The sequence below is a fragment of the Acomys minous genome (genome assembly GCF_964271855.1).
Source record: "Acomys minous genome assembly, chromosome: 16".
Classification (NCBI taxonomy): Eukaryota; Metazoa; Chordata; class Mammalia; order Rodentia; family Muridae; genus Acomys; species Acomys minous.
This window is the reverse complement of record NC_140498.1, coordinates 72301928-72318486: the sequence shown is the minus strand read 5'-3', so window position 1 is coordinate 72318486 and position 16559 is coordinate 72301928. Positions and strand designations below refer to the sequence as shown.

Below are 16559 nucleotides of genomic sequence, written 5' to 3'. Positions count from 1 at the left end.
TCGGCGCTAAGCTCAGCCCCGGTGCGGGCCTGGGTGTCGCCTGAGCGTGCTGCTAGCCATGGCTGCGTCAGGCCCGGAACCCCGGCTTTTGCTCCTGCTGCTGCTGCTGTTGCCGCCGCTGCCCCCTGTGACTTGTGCCTCCGATCGATCCCGGGGCGCCAACCCTGTCAACCCAGGTGAGACCACCCCTCTTCACCCCTCACCCCCAGAGTCCAATGGGCAGGGTCAACGCGTCTGCCAGCCTGGGAGGGAGTGTCCAGTCTCTTTCCGGGACCCAGCCCATCACCCTCTTCCCCCACGTTGAACTAGGGGTTCCAGCCAACCCCAGACAGACAGGAACACCCCAGCCCCCATTCCTGAGTGTTACCCTTACCCAACTCTTCTGGAGACCAAACGTCCTGGAAAGAACTTTAGTGAAGTTAACAGAGAGGTGGAGGGAATACACGGGGATCAACACGTGGGGCACCCGAGCCGTGGGTCTGAAGTGCTAGTTCCGTGGCTGTGACAGACAAATTGTTGGTGATCACTGTGGCTACGGCCGAGACTGAGGGATACCGGCGTTTTCTGCAGTCTGCGGAGTTCTTTAACTACACCGTACGGGTGAGTGGGGGACCCCTGGGGAAGGTTCTATCTGTGGGGAGACCGGGAAAGCTGGTCCTGCTTCCTCACCTTGGCCAGCAGAACCTCTTCCATGGCATGGGGGGGTCGGGGTGGGGTCTTTCCTGCAGACCCTGGGCCTGGGACAGGAGTGGCGAGGGGGTGATGTCGCCCGAACAGTTGGTGGCGGGCAGAAGGTCAGGTGGCTCAAGAAAGAAATGGAGAAGTACGCAAATCAGGAAGACATGCTAATCATGTTTGTAGACAGGTAAAAGGGGGGGGGGGTCTGGGGTGGGAATGGGGGGGGGGAATGAATCGGAAGAGGGGGGAAAAGAAGAGACCCCGCCCCCCATCGTCCCCTTTTCTTCGCTCAGCTACGATGTGATTCTGGCGGGCAGCCCGACAGAACTGCTGAAGAAGTTCCTTCAGAGTGGCAGTCGTCTGCTGTTCTCTGCCGAGAGCTTCTGCTGGCCTGAGTGGGGGCTCGCAGAGCAGTACCCTGAGGTGGGCACGGGCAAGCGTTTCCTCAACTCTGGTGGTGAGTGGCAAAGTTACCCAAGACGGAGCCGTCGCCCTCTCTATCTCCTCCGCCATTGGAGCGGGGTGGGTGGTGGTGGTGGTGGTCATTGTATGCTCTAGGTACTTGAGGGTTGGAGAGAGAGTGGGACCCTGGGAGTCTTAGGGGGCGGAGTCTGACTCTCTTCTGCCCCGCCCCCGTCCCCCTCCCCCCCCCCCCCAGGATTCATCGGCTTTGCTCCCACCATCCATCAGCTTGTCCGCCAGTGGAAATACAAAGATGATGATGACGATCAATTGTTCTACACTCGACTGTACCTGGACCCAGGGCTGCGGGTAGGGAGACTCGGGAAATAGGAGTATGGAAGAGGGGGGTGCAGGTGTAAAGGAAGTTAGAGAAAGATGACGTCACCTGTCCCCTCTCAGTTAACTGCTTCACCTTATGCCATCTAGGAGAAACTCAAACTTAACCTGGACCATAAATCCCGGATCTTCCAGAACCTCAATGGAGCTTTAGGTGAGGAAAAAGGGGCTTAAAGGTGGGTGCTGAGGCATGGGTTCCTGCCAGGACTGGGCTGGTCCACAGCTGACCAGTGTGCTAACTTACCCAGCACCTATGCATATGTGTTAGCAAGAGTGAGGCTGAGAGTGTGGCTCAGTGGTAGAGCACCTGCCTAGAATCCCCCAGTGAGGGGCTGGGGTGTGGCTCAGTGGTAGAGCACCTGCCTAGAATCCCCCAGTGAGGGGCTGGGGGTGTGGCTCAGTGGTAGAGCACCTGCCTAGAATCCCCCAGTGAGGGGCTGGGGTGTGGCTCAGTGGTAGAGCACCTGCCTAGAATCCCCCAGTGAGGGGCTGGGGGTGTGGCTCAGTGGTAGAGCACCTGCCTAGAATCCCCCAGTGAGGGGCTGGGGGTGTGGCTCAGTGGTAGAGCACCTGCCTAGAATCCCCCAGTGAGGGGCTGGGGTGTGGCTCAGTGGTAGAGCACCTGCCTAGAATCCCCCAGTGAGGGGCTGGGGTATGGCTCAGTGGTAGAGCATCTGCCTAGAATCCCCCAGTGAGGGGCTGGGGTGTGGCTCAGTGGTAGAGCACCTGCCTAGAATCCCCCAGTGAGGGGCTGGGGTGTGGCTCAGTGGTAGAGCATCTGCCTAGAATCCCCCAGTGAGGGGCTGGGGTGTGGCTCAGTGGTAGAGCATCTGCCTAGAATCCCCCAGTGAGGGGCTGGGGTGTGGCTCAGTGGTAGAACACCTGCCTAGAATCCTCCAGTGAGGGGCTGGGGTGTGGCTCAGTGGTAGAGCATCTGCCTAGAATCCCCCAGTGAGGGGCTGGGGTGTGGCTCAGTGGTAGAACACCTGCCTAGAATCCTCCAGTGAGGGGCTGGGGGCGTGGCTCAGTGGTAGAACATCTGCCTAGAATCTCCCAGTGAGGTGCCGGGGTATGGTTCAGTGACAGAGCAGTGCCTAGAATCTCCTAGTGAGGGCCTAGAAGCATCATTCAGTTGCAGAGCACTAATGGTGTCCAATATGAAAAAGCAGGCTGAAGTAAGGACTGACTCCCAGAATGAGAAAACTCACTATAGATGGTTGTGAGCCACCATGTGGTTGCTGGGAATTGAACTCGGGACCTTTGGAAGAACAGCCAGTGCTCTTAACCTCTGAGCCATCTCTCCAGCCCTAGAGGGCAACTCTTGAGACGCCACTCTCTCTTTCTACTATGTGGTTTCTGGGTGTTAGGCTCGATGACAGGGGCCGTTATCTCCTGAGCCACTTCGCCAGCTCCGTTCTGACACACTATATGATAACTTAAGAAAACAAAACAACGTTTTTGTAATAAAATTTCAGCTCAAATGGCAACAAAAGAAAAAAGCATCACCCTGACTGAGCTACAGTCCAAGGGCCTTTGGGCCTACGCGCTGCTCTGTCTGCTAGAGGAGTTGGCAACCCCAACTTACACTTTAAAGAGCCTGTTGCTTTGTGGTTCCCAGATAAAGGGACTCTTGAAAACCTTCCCCTTTCCCTCCCCACCCACCAGATGAAGTGGTCTTAAAGTTCGACCAGAATCGTGTGCGCATCCGAAATGTGGCCTACGACACACTTCCCGTTGTGGTCCATGGAAACGGTCCCACTAAGGTGCCCCTAAGCGCCATCAACCCTTGCCTGTCTCAAGCCCTGGGTACCCCCCAACCCTCCTGGACCTCCTGTCCTCCCCAGTCCCAGCAGAAGAGGTGTTGGGACAGCTGCCTCCTCACCTTGCTGTCTTTTCCCTGTGCTGAGCCCAACTTGCCCCCTATCTCTCTGTCCCCAGACACCTCTACTTTAGCCTGACACCCCCCCCTGTCCCAACAGCTCCAGCTCAACTACTTGGGGAACTACGTCCCCAATGGCTGGACTCCTCAGGGAGGCTGTGGATTCTGCAGCCAGGACCGGAGGACACTCCCGGGGGGGCAGGTGAGGTGTGCGATGTGGAGAGGGAGGGCAAGCTGGGGGGGCCTCGGGTGCAGAGTGGGCAGTGGCTGGCTAGGCAGGGCTGTGGGCCAGAGAGAGGCCTGCCTGAGCTTCTGTGAGCCTTGTCCTGTGCTGCCCTCCAGCCTCCCCCCCGGGTGCTTCTGGCCGTGTTTGTGGAGCAGCCTACCCCCTTCCTGCCTCGATTCCTGCAGCGTCTGCTCCTCCTGGATTACCCCCCAGACAGAATCTCTCTTTTCCTTCACAACAATGTGAGACATGGGGTTCCCCCCCCTCTACACCTCTTCCCACCTGTCCTTCCCGATTGCATCCGGGGTACCACCTCTCTGCCCAGACTGTCGACCCCTCCCTCTCCCCTCGCGTCCTCAGGAGGTGTACCACGAGCCTCACATTGCAGATGCCTGGCCACAGCTTCAGGACCACTTCTCAGCTGTAAAACTAATAGGACCAGAGGAGGCGCTGAGCTCGGGGGAGGCCAGGGACATGGCCATGTGAGTGAGTCTGCCTGGTCCTTCCCTCTCCCCACTCCCCTTCCTCACCCTGTGCCATAAAGGGTGGAGCCTTGGGAAGAAGACACTGACCCTTGCCCTCTTCTCTGAACTGGGAGATCCTCACTCATCCTGCTATCCCCAGCTATCCCCTGCCTCATGCCTGACCTGGGCTCATCTCCCCATTTGTGGGTTCCCCCCCCCTACCCCCAGGGACAACTGTCGGCAGAACCCGGAGTGTGAGTTCTACTTCAGCCTGGATGCTGATGCTGTCCTTAGCAACCCGGAGACCTTGCGCATCTTGATCGAACAGAACAGGTGACCAACCCCACCCACCCGTGGAGCCCCAGGAGGGCCTAGGAGCCCCGCCCATTCTCTGGGTGGGACATAGCCCTTTCCCCTCTTGTCCACCTCTCTCTGCCCACCCTTCACACTTCTGTCTTACGCACAGGAAGGTGATAGCTCCCATGCTTTCCCGCCATGGCAAGCTCTGGTCCAACTTCTGGGGTGCCCTGAGCCCCGATGAGTACTATGCCCGCTCCGAAGACTACGTGGAATTGGTGCAGCGGAAGCGAGTGTGAGTCCCACTCCTGTGTTATGCAGGTGCCAGACCCTTCCCTGGGTCCCCACTCCGTATCACGTGATCATTAGACAGGCCACTGCTGTGGACAGGGGCCGGTAATGGATCGGGTGATGTGAGAGATTCAGGCTCAGGGTTCTGGGGGACCCTGAGAGAAGCTTCTGCAGTGAACAAATGGTAATCTGAGGGGTTGTCCACCTGGCTGACCATCCCCGGTACCTGCAGGGGCTTGTGGAACGTACCCTACATATCCCAGGCATATTTGATCCGAGGGGAGACCCTGAGGACTGAGCTGCCTCAGAAGGAAGTGTTCTCCAACAACGGCATTGACCCGGATATGGCTTTCTGCATGAGCTTCCGGGACAAGGTGAGTGGGGTGGTTGTGGCATGGGTTGCCAAGTTTGGGGACTCGATGCTGTGTCCACAGCCTCCTGTCGTCCTCCTCACGCATGCCCACCCTTTACCCCACTCCAGGGCATCTTCCTCCACCTCAGCAATCAACACGAGTATGGCCGGCTGCTGGCCACTTCTCACTACGACACAGACCACCTACACCCGGACCTCTGGCAGATCTTTGACAACCCTGTGGTAAGAGGGGAGCCGCCCCCTCCCACTTCCTCCATTGCCCGCCATGGGTGGGGCAACCCAAGGGTGAGAGGGAAGGAGGCTCCACTCAAGTGTTCCCTCAAGTGCCCTAACCCTTCCCGCAGGACTGGAGAGAACAGTACATTCATGAGAACTACAGCCGTGCCCTGGATGGGGAGGGGCTGGTGGAGCAGGTAAGCCGCCGCAGGACCTTGGCCTATGCTGAGATTGGTGGGTTCTAAGCTCAGCTCCCAGGGACTGAGGGTCTGCTCTTTGAGCAAGAGGGAAGCTAATAGCCACACCAAGTGTTACGGGCCTGCCATCCTGGAGGTCTGGAAGCTGACACAGAAGGATGGAGAATTTTAGGCTAGCTTGGGCTACATAATGCCAGACCAGCCACGGTCAGATGACAAGACCCAAGGCTCAAATATATGGGCAGAAGCTAGGCGCTGTGGTGCACACCTGTAATCCCAGCACTCAGGGAGGCAGAGGCAGGAGGATCTCTGAGTTCGAGGCCAGCCTGGTACAGAGCAAGTCTAGGACAGTCAAGGCTACACAGAGAAACCCTGTCTCAGGGAAAAAACAAAAAAACAAAAAACATGTGCTGAGGAGATATCCCAGTGGCTAAGCACATCACACGTGAGCACGAGGACCTGGTTCAGAGCTCCAGAGCCCAAATAAATGCCAGGTGGATGTGGTGTTATGGCCCCACCTGTGATCCCAGCCTTGGAGGACAGAGACTAAGGATCCTCGGCAAGTTGGCTAGCAAGACTGGCCGCATCAGTAAGCTCTGGATTTGATTAAGAGAGCCTGCCTTATGGATAAGGTGAAAGAACAACCAAGCAGTTCCTGATGTCAGCCTCAGACCTCCGCAGGCACACATGTGCACATGCACGCTTCCGCACAGGTGTGTTCACAAACACGTAGAATCAGGTGTGCAGGCCTATACTCCCAGAATTCAGCTAGTGGAAACAAAAAGGCATGAGAATTAGTAGTTAAAGGGCAGCCTCAGGCACTTAGCAAGTTCAAGGCCATCCTGGATTCCATAGTTAAGACCTTGTCAGCCAGGTAGTGGTGGCGCACGCCTTTAATCCCAGCACCCGGGAGGTAGAGGCTCACTGTGAGTTCGAGGCCAGCCTGGTCTACAAAGTGAGTCCAGGACAGCCAAGGCTACACAGAGAAACCTTGTCTCGAAAAACCAAAAAAAAAAAAAAAAAAAAACAAACCTTGTCTAAAACTGAAAATAGATAAATGGGCTGGGGACGTGGCTCGGTTTGCAGAGTGCTTGCCTGTTTAAACTGAGCATGATGTTGCACGCCTCTGCTCTGACATCAGCATTCAGAAAGTAGAAGGAGGATCAGACGTTCAAGGCCAGCCTCGGCTACATAGTGAGTTTGAAGACAGCCTGGGTTACATAAGACTCTGTCTCAAAAAGAAAAAGGCAGAAGAAGATCATTGTCCTAGAGACTGGGGCTGCAGGCACCCTATTCCTGCCTTCCTCTGCTCAGGCCTCTCCACTGACCACCACCACCCCTAGCAGCCTATATGTTTCCCCACCCCCCCTTCCCTGAGCTTCACCTTGCCTTGTCCCTTGTTGTCCTGCCCTGTCCCTAGCCATGCCCAGATGTGTACTGGTTCCCACTGCTGACAGAGCAGATGTGTGACGAGCTGGTGGAGGAAATGGAACACTATGGCCAGTGGTCCGGAGGCAAGCATGAGGTGAGGGCAGAGGGCTCCCCAGAGGGACAGGGTGAGCCTGACAGAGGGACAGTGGGATCCGGGTATAGAGGGGACCCCAGAGGCGGGACTCATTCGGGGTATGTTTGTGACTTGTCTCGTTGCTGTGGCAAAGTGTCCGACAAGAGGAACTTGAAGAAAGGGTTCATTGTGGCTCACAGTCTTCGGGTACAGCCCCTCATGGTGGGAAGGATGGCAGCAGGGGTACGAGGATGCTGGCCCCACACATCTGTAGCGGGGAGCAGAGGGAGATGGAGCTGCTGCTTCTCAGCTCACTCTTCTTTGTCATTCAAGCCTTCGGCCCATGGGATGGTGCCGCTCACAGTGGTCAGGGCTTCCCACCTCTGTGAACGGCATCTAGATGATCTAGGTGATGCTAGGTCCCCATCAAGTTGACAGTTGAGGTTAGCTGTAGCACAGGGTGCTCAGTTCATGGCTGCGGGCGTTGGATAGCATGGCCAGGTCACAGGTGACTCATAGGAGAGCTGATGACAGCAGGGACTGAAAGGCCCAACAGCAGTGAAGCTGGCCGACAGTAGAAGAAAAAAACTGCTTTTAAGTGGCAGTGCTGCTCACACCTTTAGTCCTAGCACTCGGGAGGCAGAGGCAGGCGGATCTCTGAGGTCTAGGATAGCCAGGGCTACACAGAGAAACCCTGTCCTTTTTAAAAAAAAGAAAGAAAGAAAGAAAGACTGGGAGGCAACAAGAAGACACGGATGTTGTCCCTGAGACAGAATGGGCTGGCCCAGGGATGTGGAGGGCTCAGTGTCTGTTGCCCACAGGACTCCAGGTTGGCTGGAGGGTACGAGAACGTCCCCACCGTGGACATCCACATGAAGCAGGTGGGGTACGAGGACCAGTGGCTTCAGCTGCTGAGGACGTACGTGAGGCCCATGACTGAGTACCTGTTCCCTGGCTACCACACCAAGGTGGGCTATCCCAACCACTGCTGTCCCCCTCTTCTCCTGCCCCAGTCTCGGAAGGCTCCATATGGACCCCCCCCACCCCCCCACCCCTCCACTCCTCCCACCCCCTCAGCCCCTGTAGCATCTAAAGCTCCACTGACCTGGGGCCCAGGGTGGAGATGCTTTTGGGAAGAAATTAAGGCTCCTACTTGGGCTGCTGTGCTATTAGTGGGCTGGGCATGCTGACACCTGTAAGCTCAGCACGCGGGAAACTGAGGCAGGAAGATGAAGAGTTTAAGGAGAGCATGGGCTGCGCAGTCAGACCCTGTCTCAGAACAGAAAAGAGGGGCTGGAGATGTGAGTCAGCTGGAGCGCTTGCCTTGCGTGCGCACAGCCCTCTCTTGCATGCATCCCCAGCACCGCATAAAATGGAGGTAGAAGGACTGTAATCCCAGTGCTCAGAAGGCAGAAGCAGGAGGACCAGAAGTTCAGGGTCATCCATAGCTGCATAGTGAGTTTGAGGCCAGCCTGGGCTACGTGACACCTCGTCTCCAAAATCGGGAAGAAATGGGGCTCGGGGAGTTGGCTACAAAGTGCTTGTCATGTAAACCCGATCGCCTGAATTCATGTCATCCATGTAAAAAGCTGGAGATAGCATTACACATCTGAATCAGTGCTGGGGAGGAACCTAAGGTGGAGGAGGAGGAGTAGACCCAGGGGTGCTGGCACCCACCTGTGATCCCAGCAGGCCGAGGCAGGCAGATCTGAGTTCGAGGCCAGCCTGCTCTACACGGCAAATTCCAGGCCAGAGAGGTTTACATAGAGAGACCCTGCAAAGTGAGTTAAGGAAGGGCCCTGGCTTTTCCCGCCTTTCCCGAAGCTTCCACTTCATGTCCCCACAGACGCGGGCAGTGATGAACTTCGTGGTCCGCTACCGGCCGGATGAGCAGCCCTCACTTCAGCCACACCATGACTCGTCCACTTTCACAGTTAATGTTGCCCTCAATCACAAGGGCGTGGACTATGAGGTGAGGGTGGGGTCCTCCCTGTCTTGGGGCCCCCGCTGGGCTCCTGCACACACTTCACCTTGCAGCCTTGTCTCAGCTCCCTTCCTGGCCTCTGTTCTCGGTTGTTTTGTGTCATGTCTTGCCTCGGCTGCTGGATTAGTTTGCTCTCTGTTGCTGTGACAAGAAGCAAGACCAGAAGCCACTTGGGGAGGAAGGGTTACGGGGCTGAGTCACCCCCATCACAGTCCACCGTGGAAACCAAGGCAGGAACCTGGAAGCAGGAGCTGATGCAGAGGCCATGGAGGGGTGCTGCTTACTGCTGGTTCCCCACTGCTTGCTCAGCCTGCCTTCTTATACACCCAAGGACCACCTGCCCAGGGGATGGCACCGCCCACAGTGGGCTGGCCCTCCCACATCAATCATCAGTGAAGAAAATGCCCCACAGGCTTGCCTACAGGCCAGTCTTAAGGAAGTATTCCCTCAGTTGAGGCTCCCTCTTCCCTGATGATCCCAGCTTTGTGCCAAGTTGACAAAAACCGAACCAGCGCGGCTGCTTCCCTGCTTCCTCCTGTCCCCGTGTCTGTACTGGTTACATTTCTGTTGCTGCCGTAAACTTCCTGACAAAAACAGTGTAAGCGAGGAAGGGTCTATTTTGGCTCAAAGTCTGAGCGTACAGTCCGTCCTGCTGTGGGTGTGGCATGGTGGCAAGAGCTGGAGGCGCCTAGTTACTCTGTGTCCACAGCCAGGGAGAGGGCTCAATCCTGGTGCCTAGCTTTTGTTCTTTTAATTCAGCCCTAGACACCAGCCCATGGGCTGCGGCACCCTTATTCAGGTGTGGCCCCCCCCCCCCCCCCGAGCTCCCCACCCCGATTTCAGTCCAGATTTACTACTACATAGCCTCTCTTGCCTGTGTCTTACCACCACCCCGTTTGACTGGCATCTCCCCCCCTACGCCTGTGGTCCACCCTCTGCCCCCCATCCCCATGTCTGCTTTCTGCTAACCTCACTTTTATCCTTATGTTCTGTCTGATCTCCCCCCAGGGAGGTGGCTGCCGCTTCCTGCGTTACAACTGCAGGGTCTCGTCCCCGAGGAAGGGCTGGGCTCTCCTTCACCCCGGCCGCCTCACACACTACCACGAGGGGCTGCCCACCACCCGGGGCACTCGATACATCATGGTGTCTTTTGTTGATCCCTGACACTCAACAACCAGTCCGCCAAACCTTCTCTGCCACTGTGCCTTGTTGGGTGACCTGGGTGGCCATTCTCGGAGAGAGAGCGGCCCCTGCCCTTCCCATTCCCCGAGTGTGTCTGTGGGCCCGGGATGGAACGTGCTGCTGGCCCCCACAGCCCTCTCAGGAGGTCCCTGGAGTCTTCCACCTTCCCACTGACCCCATGGACTCAGGGGGAGTGGACTTCAGAGGGCTCCCTGCCTGATAAATTATTAAGCTTCTCTGCCTCACTTTCAATAAAAGGATGTTTGTAACTGTCGAGTCCATGAATCATATATAAAGACAGAGTCTCGTGGAGCCCGGGCAGGCCTCCACCTCACTGTAGGAATTAGGGTTGTATGCCACCTGGCCCACTTTATGCAGTGCCGGGACCCAAACCCAGAGTCCTGCATGGTGATAAGGACTCTACCAACTGAACTATACCCCTTTCTCCTCTTCCTCTTCCTCCTCCTCCTCCTCTTCTTCTTTGTCTCTTTCTTCTTTATCTTCTTTTCTTTGAGACAGGGTTTCTCTGTGTAGCCTTGGCTGTCCTGGACTCCCTTTGTAGGCCTGGCTGGCCTTGAACTCACAGAGACCCTCTGCCTCTGCCTCCCTGAGTGCTGGGATTACAGGTGTGCGCCACCACATCCAGCCCCCCTCCCCCCACACTTTTTCATTTCATTATTTTTGAAAATAAGTTACCTGCATGCCTGCGTAGGTATTGTACATGAGCGCAGGTGTCCACAGAGGCCAGGAGATGTATCAGATCCCCCTGGGACTGGAGTCACAGGGTTGAAAGCCACCTGATTTGGATGCAGGGAACCAAACTGCAAGAGCACCAAGCACTCTTAACTTCTCCAGTCCCCGCCCCCTCTTATTACACTTACTTAATTTAGTATGTTTGTATGTGCGTGTAACTCTGGGAACAGGTTCTCTTTTTACCTGTGTGCTCGGTAGTTTATGCCAATTTGACACAAGCCAGAGTTATCCGAAAGTCTGAAAGGAGGAAGCCTCCATTGAGAAAATGCCTCCATAAGACTTGCTGTAGGGCATTTTCTCAATTAGTGACCAACGGGGGAGGGTCCAGCCCACTGTGGGTGGTGCCATCCCTGGGCTGGTGGTCCTGGTTGTACAAGAAAGCAGGCTGAGCAAGCCATGATGAACAAGCCAGTAAGCAGCATCCCTCCATGGCCTCTGCATCAAGCCCCTGCCTCCAGGTTCCTACCCTGCTTGAGTTCCTGTCCTGACTTCCTTCCGCAACGAACAGCAATACGGAAGTATAAGCTGAATAAATTCTTTCTTGCCCAACCTGCATTTGGTCATGGTGTTTCACTGCAGCAATGGAAACCCTCACTAAGACAATGTGAGACAATGTCAAGCTTGGTGGTGGCAAACGCCCTAACCACTGAGCCACCTCGCTGGTTCTCCTTAGCATTGTGAGACCAGAAACTCTTCATTGTCTAGGCTGGCCTTGCTTTTAAAGCAATCCTCCTTTTCTTTTTCTTTTTCCCTGAGGCAGGATCTGTCTGTATTAGCCTTGGTTGTCCTGGACTCACTTTGTAGACCAAGTTGACCTCAAGCTCACAGTGATCTGCCTGCCTCTGCCTCCCGAGTGTTGGGATTAAAGGCGTGCACCACCATGCCCGGCTTTAAAGCAGTCCTCTTAGCTCTGCCTCCCTCCCAAGTGCTGAAATTACTAGCATGAGGTATCTACGGATGACTTTCAAAAATGGAAGCCAGAGGCCGGGCGTGGTGGTGCACGCCTTTAATCCTAGCACCTGGGAGGCAGAGGCAGGTGGATCTCTGTGAGTTCGAGGCCAGCCTGGTCTACAAAGTGAGTCCAGGACAGCCAGGGCTACACAGACCCTGTCTCAAAAAAAAAAAAAAAAAAAAAAAAAAAAAACCAACAAAAAAACAAAAAAACCTTGGAAGCCAGGAAAGGTAGTGTGCAATCCTAGCATCCAGGAGACAGATGGAAGAGGATGGGGGGTTCAAGACCAGCCTGTGCTAACATAGAGTGTCTCAAAATATAAAGAGATGGCTCAGCTGGTAAAGGTGCCAAGGGATGTCCCTCAGTTGTAGGGTGCTTGCTCAGAATTCACAAGGTCCTGCGTTCCATCCCTACCATCGAAAGAAGACAAATTAGGATCCGAGAGATGGCCCTCCGGGTACAGGCACTTGCCACTGTCAAATCTGAGGTCAGTCCTCAGCCCCACATGCTGGGAGGAAGGAACAAACTCCTCCAAGTAGTCCTCAGACCTCTAAAGGCATACCATGCCACGTGTGCTCTTCCACAGATCAACACATGCAAAATAAATATTTTTCTAAAACTTAAAAAGAGCGAACATTTAGAATCAAATAGACTTGATCAGCAACTGTACATTTCCTGCCTCTTAATTACCCCTCTGCTGACAGCGAGCAAGCCCTTTCCTTCTGTCCAGCGTACACACTGATGACGTGACCGCTCCATGCATGGTATGGTTAAGGGGAAGGTTTTTAATCGTAGGCGTGAGAGAACAGCCAGAGACATCTGGGAGAGTCCAGAGCAGGGAGGGAAAGTACTAGATGGGACCTGGCCATGAGAGAAACAGGAGCAGAGCAGAGTGGATTCTGAGGACCAAACTCAGCAAGGCAAGCACTTTGGTGACTGGGTTATCTCCCCTAGCCCTCCCTCAAAGTCTTTTTGAAAAAAGATTTGCTTTGGGGTTGAAGGGATGGCTGAGCCATTAGGAATATGGATTGCCCTCCCAGAGAACCTCAGTCTGGGTCCCAGCACCCAGGGCAGACAGCTCGCAACCACCTGTAACTTTCAGCCCCTAGCCTCCCAGGGCACCCCACACACCCTCCTCATACACAAATACATGACTAAAAAAAAAAAATTCTTTTAAAATTAAATCTGCTGGGAGCAGTGGCGCACGCCTGTAATCCCAGCACTCAGGAAGCAGAGGCAGATGGATCTCTGTGAGTTCGAGGCCAGCCTGCTCTACAAAGCAAGTCCAGGACAGCCAGGGCTACACAGAGAAACCCTGTCTTGAAAAACAAACAACCCCTGCCCCCAAGAAAATCCAAAAATAAATAAATAAATAAATCTTTTTGTAAATTAAATAAAAAATTTAATTTTTTATTTGTGTGTGTGTGCCCATGCACGCATGTACACACATACGCATACATGTGTCCAAGGGCATTCGAGTGCCTTGGAGACCAGGAAAGGGCATCAATCATATCCCCTGGAGCTGGAGTTACAGGTGGTCCTAAGGCACCACACATTGTTGTGGGAACCGAATTCAGGGCCTCTTCTGCAGGAGCAGTAGCCGCTCTTAGCTGCTGAGTCAGCCCTCCAGATTCTCTCTACCCTTTTCTCCAGATTGTGTGTAGGTCCTGTGTGCATTGTCCCAGCTGCCCTGATTTCAGGATGGTAAGGATCGCTGTCCTTGAAGACAGTAAGCTCCAAGAGCTGAGTGCTACAGCTGGCCCCAGCCTGGGGAATTTGACCTTAGTTAGAACCAGGCAGTGACTACGGAATTTTCGTTCTTGTAAAAGGCATGGGCCTTCACAGTACATGTCAGATCTCTACCACAGCCTGCTTAGCAGAGGCCCTAACCACTGCGGAGTTCAAACAGGTTGCCCTAGGATCCCGGCCACGCCCCAGGATTCCAGCCACGCCCCAGGATCCCGGCCACGCCCCAGGTCTTTCCCACTCCATACTATTGGTCAGCTCTGGCAAGCTCAGGGAGAGATAGCTTTGCCTTGCCCAGTTCACAGTTCACTGTCCACGCAGCTCAATGTGTAGGTCAGAGAAGGGGGGCAGAAGTGGGGGTGGGTCCAGGGGTCAAAGTCAGAGGATTGAGTTAAGAAGGGGTATGTGTACTTAAGCGGTGGGTTGCCCCAGTGCAACTCCCCTCTAAAGTATGGCGGCCTCCTCCAGCCCCCTGCACCGGAGTCTTCAAGTGTTTGCAGTGCTTCAGTGGGTCTTTTCCTTCTTGGGACTTGGTGAGTCCCTAAAGGCGCTGGAGCCAGACAAACCTGGCTGTTTGGGGCTTTGCTCCCCCATGATCCTGAGAAGGCAGAATAGAAACTTCTGGGGTCCTAAAAGGAGTCTGGGGCTTAAATACCAAAGACCTGGGGGGTGGCGGTGGGGGTGGGGTGGGGGGGATGAGCAGAGAGGAAGAAAGAGCTTAAACATCAAGGTTCTTTTAGAAAAATATTTTTTATTGCATATATTTGTTTGTGGGGTGGCATGTTCATGCGGCAGTAAATTGGTGCAAAGCAGAGAGCAGCCTGAGGTAATCATTTCTCTCCTTGCATTCTATGGGGCTGGGGGACGAAACTCAGGTCATCAGCCTTGGCAGCTGGCCCTGAACACCTGGATTCTTAGTGTTCCCCCCCTTCGCCCCCCCCCTCCCATCTTGTCCTCCAGCCCTGCTGTGCCTGGCGGCCTTGATTCTAGCCTCCCTTGGCCGGGCTTGGACCCTTGTGGTCCTCTACCTGTTCTGGCTTCATCGAGACAGACACACACCCAGGATGGGGGGTCGCCGATCTGCCTGGGTCCGTAACTGGGCGATCTGGAGGTACTTCCGAGACTACTTCCCCGTCACGGTGAGGGTCCCCCGCCACCACCATCACCACCACCACCCCACCCCCCCGCCACCCCGGAAGGTGCTCTGGGTTGATGGATGGGTGGGTGGGGCTTCAATACATGTGGGCACCCCTCCCCCACCTCCGAAGCGGTTCCTCACCGGGAAATGGGCTACATTCGTACCCTCTGCTCTGCAGCTGGTTAAAACGGCCGAGTTGGATCCATCCCAAAACTACCTTTTCGGTTTTCATCCTCACGGGGTTCTGGTTGTTGGGGCCTTCAGCAACTTCTGCACAGAGGCCACGGGCTTCTCGCGCCTCTTTCCGGGTCTCAGGTCACATCTACTTATGCTCCCATGTTGGTTCCAAATGCCTCTCTTCCGAGATTACATTATGACCAGTGGTAAGGAAACCCCTTCTCAAGATCACCAGGGCCCCCGCTGTTACCGCACCCTTCTTATCCTGGGGTGGGGGAGGTGGGCGGGGTAGGGGGTGGGGGTGGGGGCTCCTGTATTCCCCTCTATCTTGGGGGTGTCCATGCACAGCTTTTCGTCCTCTTCACCCAGGTTTAGTCTCTTCTGACAAGGCTAGCGCTTCCTATCTCTTGTCCCACCCTGAGGGTGGCCGGGTGGCCGTCCTGGCTGTGGGAGGTCCCCTGGAAGCTTTGGAGGCAAAGCCTGGAACAGTGAGTTTGCGGCTCCGGCATCAGAAAGGATTCATTAAATTAGCCCTGGAACACGGGTGAGGAGTGGGCGGGCGGGCGGCGGCGGTAGGGCTATAGCCACCGGAACTGCCTGCAAGAGAGGACCATGGAGCGGATACTTCAGGCCCCACGTCAGCCTCATAGGTGTCCGTTGCTGCTCCTCCAGGGCCTCTCTTGTGCCTGTCTTCTCCTTCGGAGAGAATGAACTCTTCCAGCAATTTCCCAACCCGCCAGGCTCCTGGATACGGAGGGTGCAGGAAGCTCTTCAGAAGATGCTGAGTGTGGCCCTGCCTCTCTTTCATGGTCGCCTGGGTCTCCTGATTCCCTTCCGTGTGCCCATCCACACTGTGGGTGAGTTACGGATCTCCCAGCCCGAGGACTGGATCCTAGCTCTGTGGTCCACGAAGCTGGCGTTCATCCCGGACACTGGCCTGGAACTCTGTCCAGGCTGATCCCCGGAGAGTGGGGCATCTCAACAATCAAGTCTTCTTCCATCATGTCCCCTCCACAGTGGGCGCCCCAATTCCAGTGCAGCGAAGCCCGAGGCCCAGCCGGGAACAGGTGGACCAGTTGCATGGGATGTATGTAGAGCGTCTCACACAGCTGTTTGAGGAACACAAGACACGCTATGGTGTCCCTGCTGATCAACACCTAGTCCTCACCTAGGCGGGTCCATGTGCCAGTTGTCCCGGCCTTCCTGAGTGACAGCGGGGTGGGGGGGTGGGGGGGTGAGAGGGCGGGGCTGGGGAGGGGATTAAAGGTGGGAATAGACAAGAAGCCTTTGTGTATTTTGTACAAGTTCAGGGGAGGGAGAGATAAGCCACTGCCACTGGGCAGCCCCCCGCCCCCCGCGCGCCATTGTCCCCACTGATTCTGGTAGTTTTGACCACTCCCAGGGACCTGCAAACAGATTGCATTGCAAGCGGCTGCCTTCCTGTCAGGGTCCTCTCCCCCTGCCTGGCCTGTATGTTAGAGATCAAAGTCTCAGGTCCGCACCGCACCGCGCCCGCACCGCTCCGGGTGGGCGTTCCTACCTTACTGCCTCAGTCACCAGGGAGGAGAGCCTTGTCCCTTTTCTACACTCTTTCTCCCTCACTCCAAGCTCCTCCCAGTGTCTTGCCCAGACTCATTGACCAAGGAAGTTCAAAGGTCAGTCCAAGAAGGGGCCTAGAAAGTTCTGGGGCTCCGGGGCCAACAT

At 55.5% G+C, this 16559-nt stretch overlaps 2 protein-coding genes across 3 annotated transcripts; both read left to right on the top strand.

Annotated features, from left to right (window-relative positions):
- Positions 1–44: 44 nt before the first annotated feature.
- PLOD3 (procollagen-lysine,2-oxoglutarate 5-dioxygenase 3) lies at positions 45–10358 on the top strand. Its single transcript, XM_084763603.1, has 19 exons — positions 45–176; positions 509–600; positions 729–865; positions 972–1135; positions 1337–1449; positions 1567–1630; positions 3142–3239; positions 3456–3557; positions 3698–3823; positions 3942–4063; positions 4274–4378; positions 4512–4637; positions 4866–5007; positions 5115–5228; positions 5351–5419; positions 6840–6944; positions 7745–7891; positions 8770–8895; positions 9916–10358. The coding sequence occupies exons 1-19, from the start codon at positions 59–61 to the stop codon at positions 10069–10071; spliced, it is 2226 nt and encodes a 741-aa protein (XP_084619729.1). The 5' UTR covers positions 45–58; the 3' UTR covers positions 10072–10358.
- A 3504-nt stretch (positions 10359–13862) lies between these two features.
- On the top strand, positions 13863–16075 carry MOGAT3 (monoacylglycerol O-acyltransferase 3). Of its 2 annotated transcripts, none has more exons than XM_084762881.1 (6): positions 13863–14073; positions 14501–14679; positions 14857–15061; positions 15225–15399; positions 15528–15712; positions 15873–16075. In XM_084762881.1, exons 1-6 carry the CDS (start codon positions 13992–13994, stop codon positions 16025–16027), a joined length of 981 nt encoding a protein of 326 aa, XP_084619007.1. In that variant the 5' UTR covers positions 13863–13991; the 3' UTR covers positions 16028–16075. The 2 variants fall into 2 exon arrangements, with proteins under 2 accessions (XP_084619007.1, XP_084619008.1); XM_084762882.1 differs by lacking the exon at positions 13863–14073 and adding an exon at positions 14332–14366.
- Positions 16076–16559: the final 484 nt, after the last annotated feature.

Bases quoted from the DNA above. Each gene is read 5' to 3' on its own strand.
- MOGAT3 (XM_084762881.1), top strand. From the start codon at position 13,992: ATGGCGGCCTCCTCCAGCCCCCTGCACCGGAGTCTTCAAGTGTTTGCA. The intron at 15,062-15,224 runs GTAAGGAAACCC...CTCTTCACCCAG, and splicing joins AGATTACATTATGACCAGTG to GTTTAGTCTCTTCTGACAAG. The intron at 15,713-15,872 runs GTGAGTTACGGA...TCCCCTCCACAG, and splicing joins TGTGCCCATCCACACTGTGG to TGGGCGCCCCAATTCCAGTG.
- PLOD3 (XM_084763603.1), top strand. From the start codon at position 59: ATGGCTGCGTCAGGCCCGGAACCCCGGCTTTTGCTCCTGCTGCTGCTG. The intron at 4,638-4,865 runs GTGAGTCCCACT...CGGTACCTGCAG, and splicing joins TTGGTGCAGCGGAAGCGAGT to GGGCTTGTGGAACGTACCCT. The intron at 7,892-8,769 runs GTGGGCTATCCC...ATGTCCCCACAG, and splicing joins TCCCTGGCTACCACACCAAG to ACGCGGGCAGTGATGAACTT.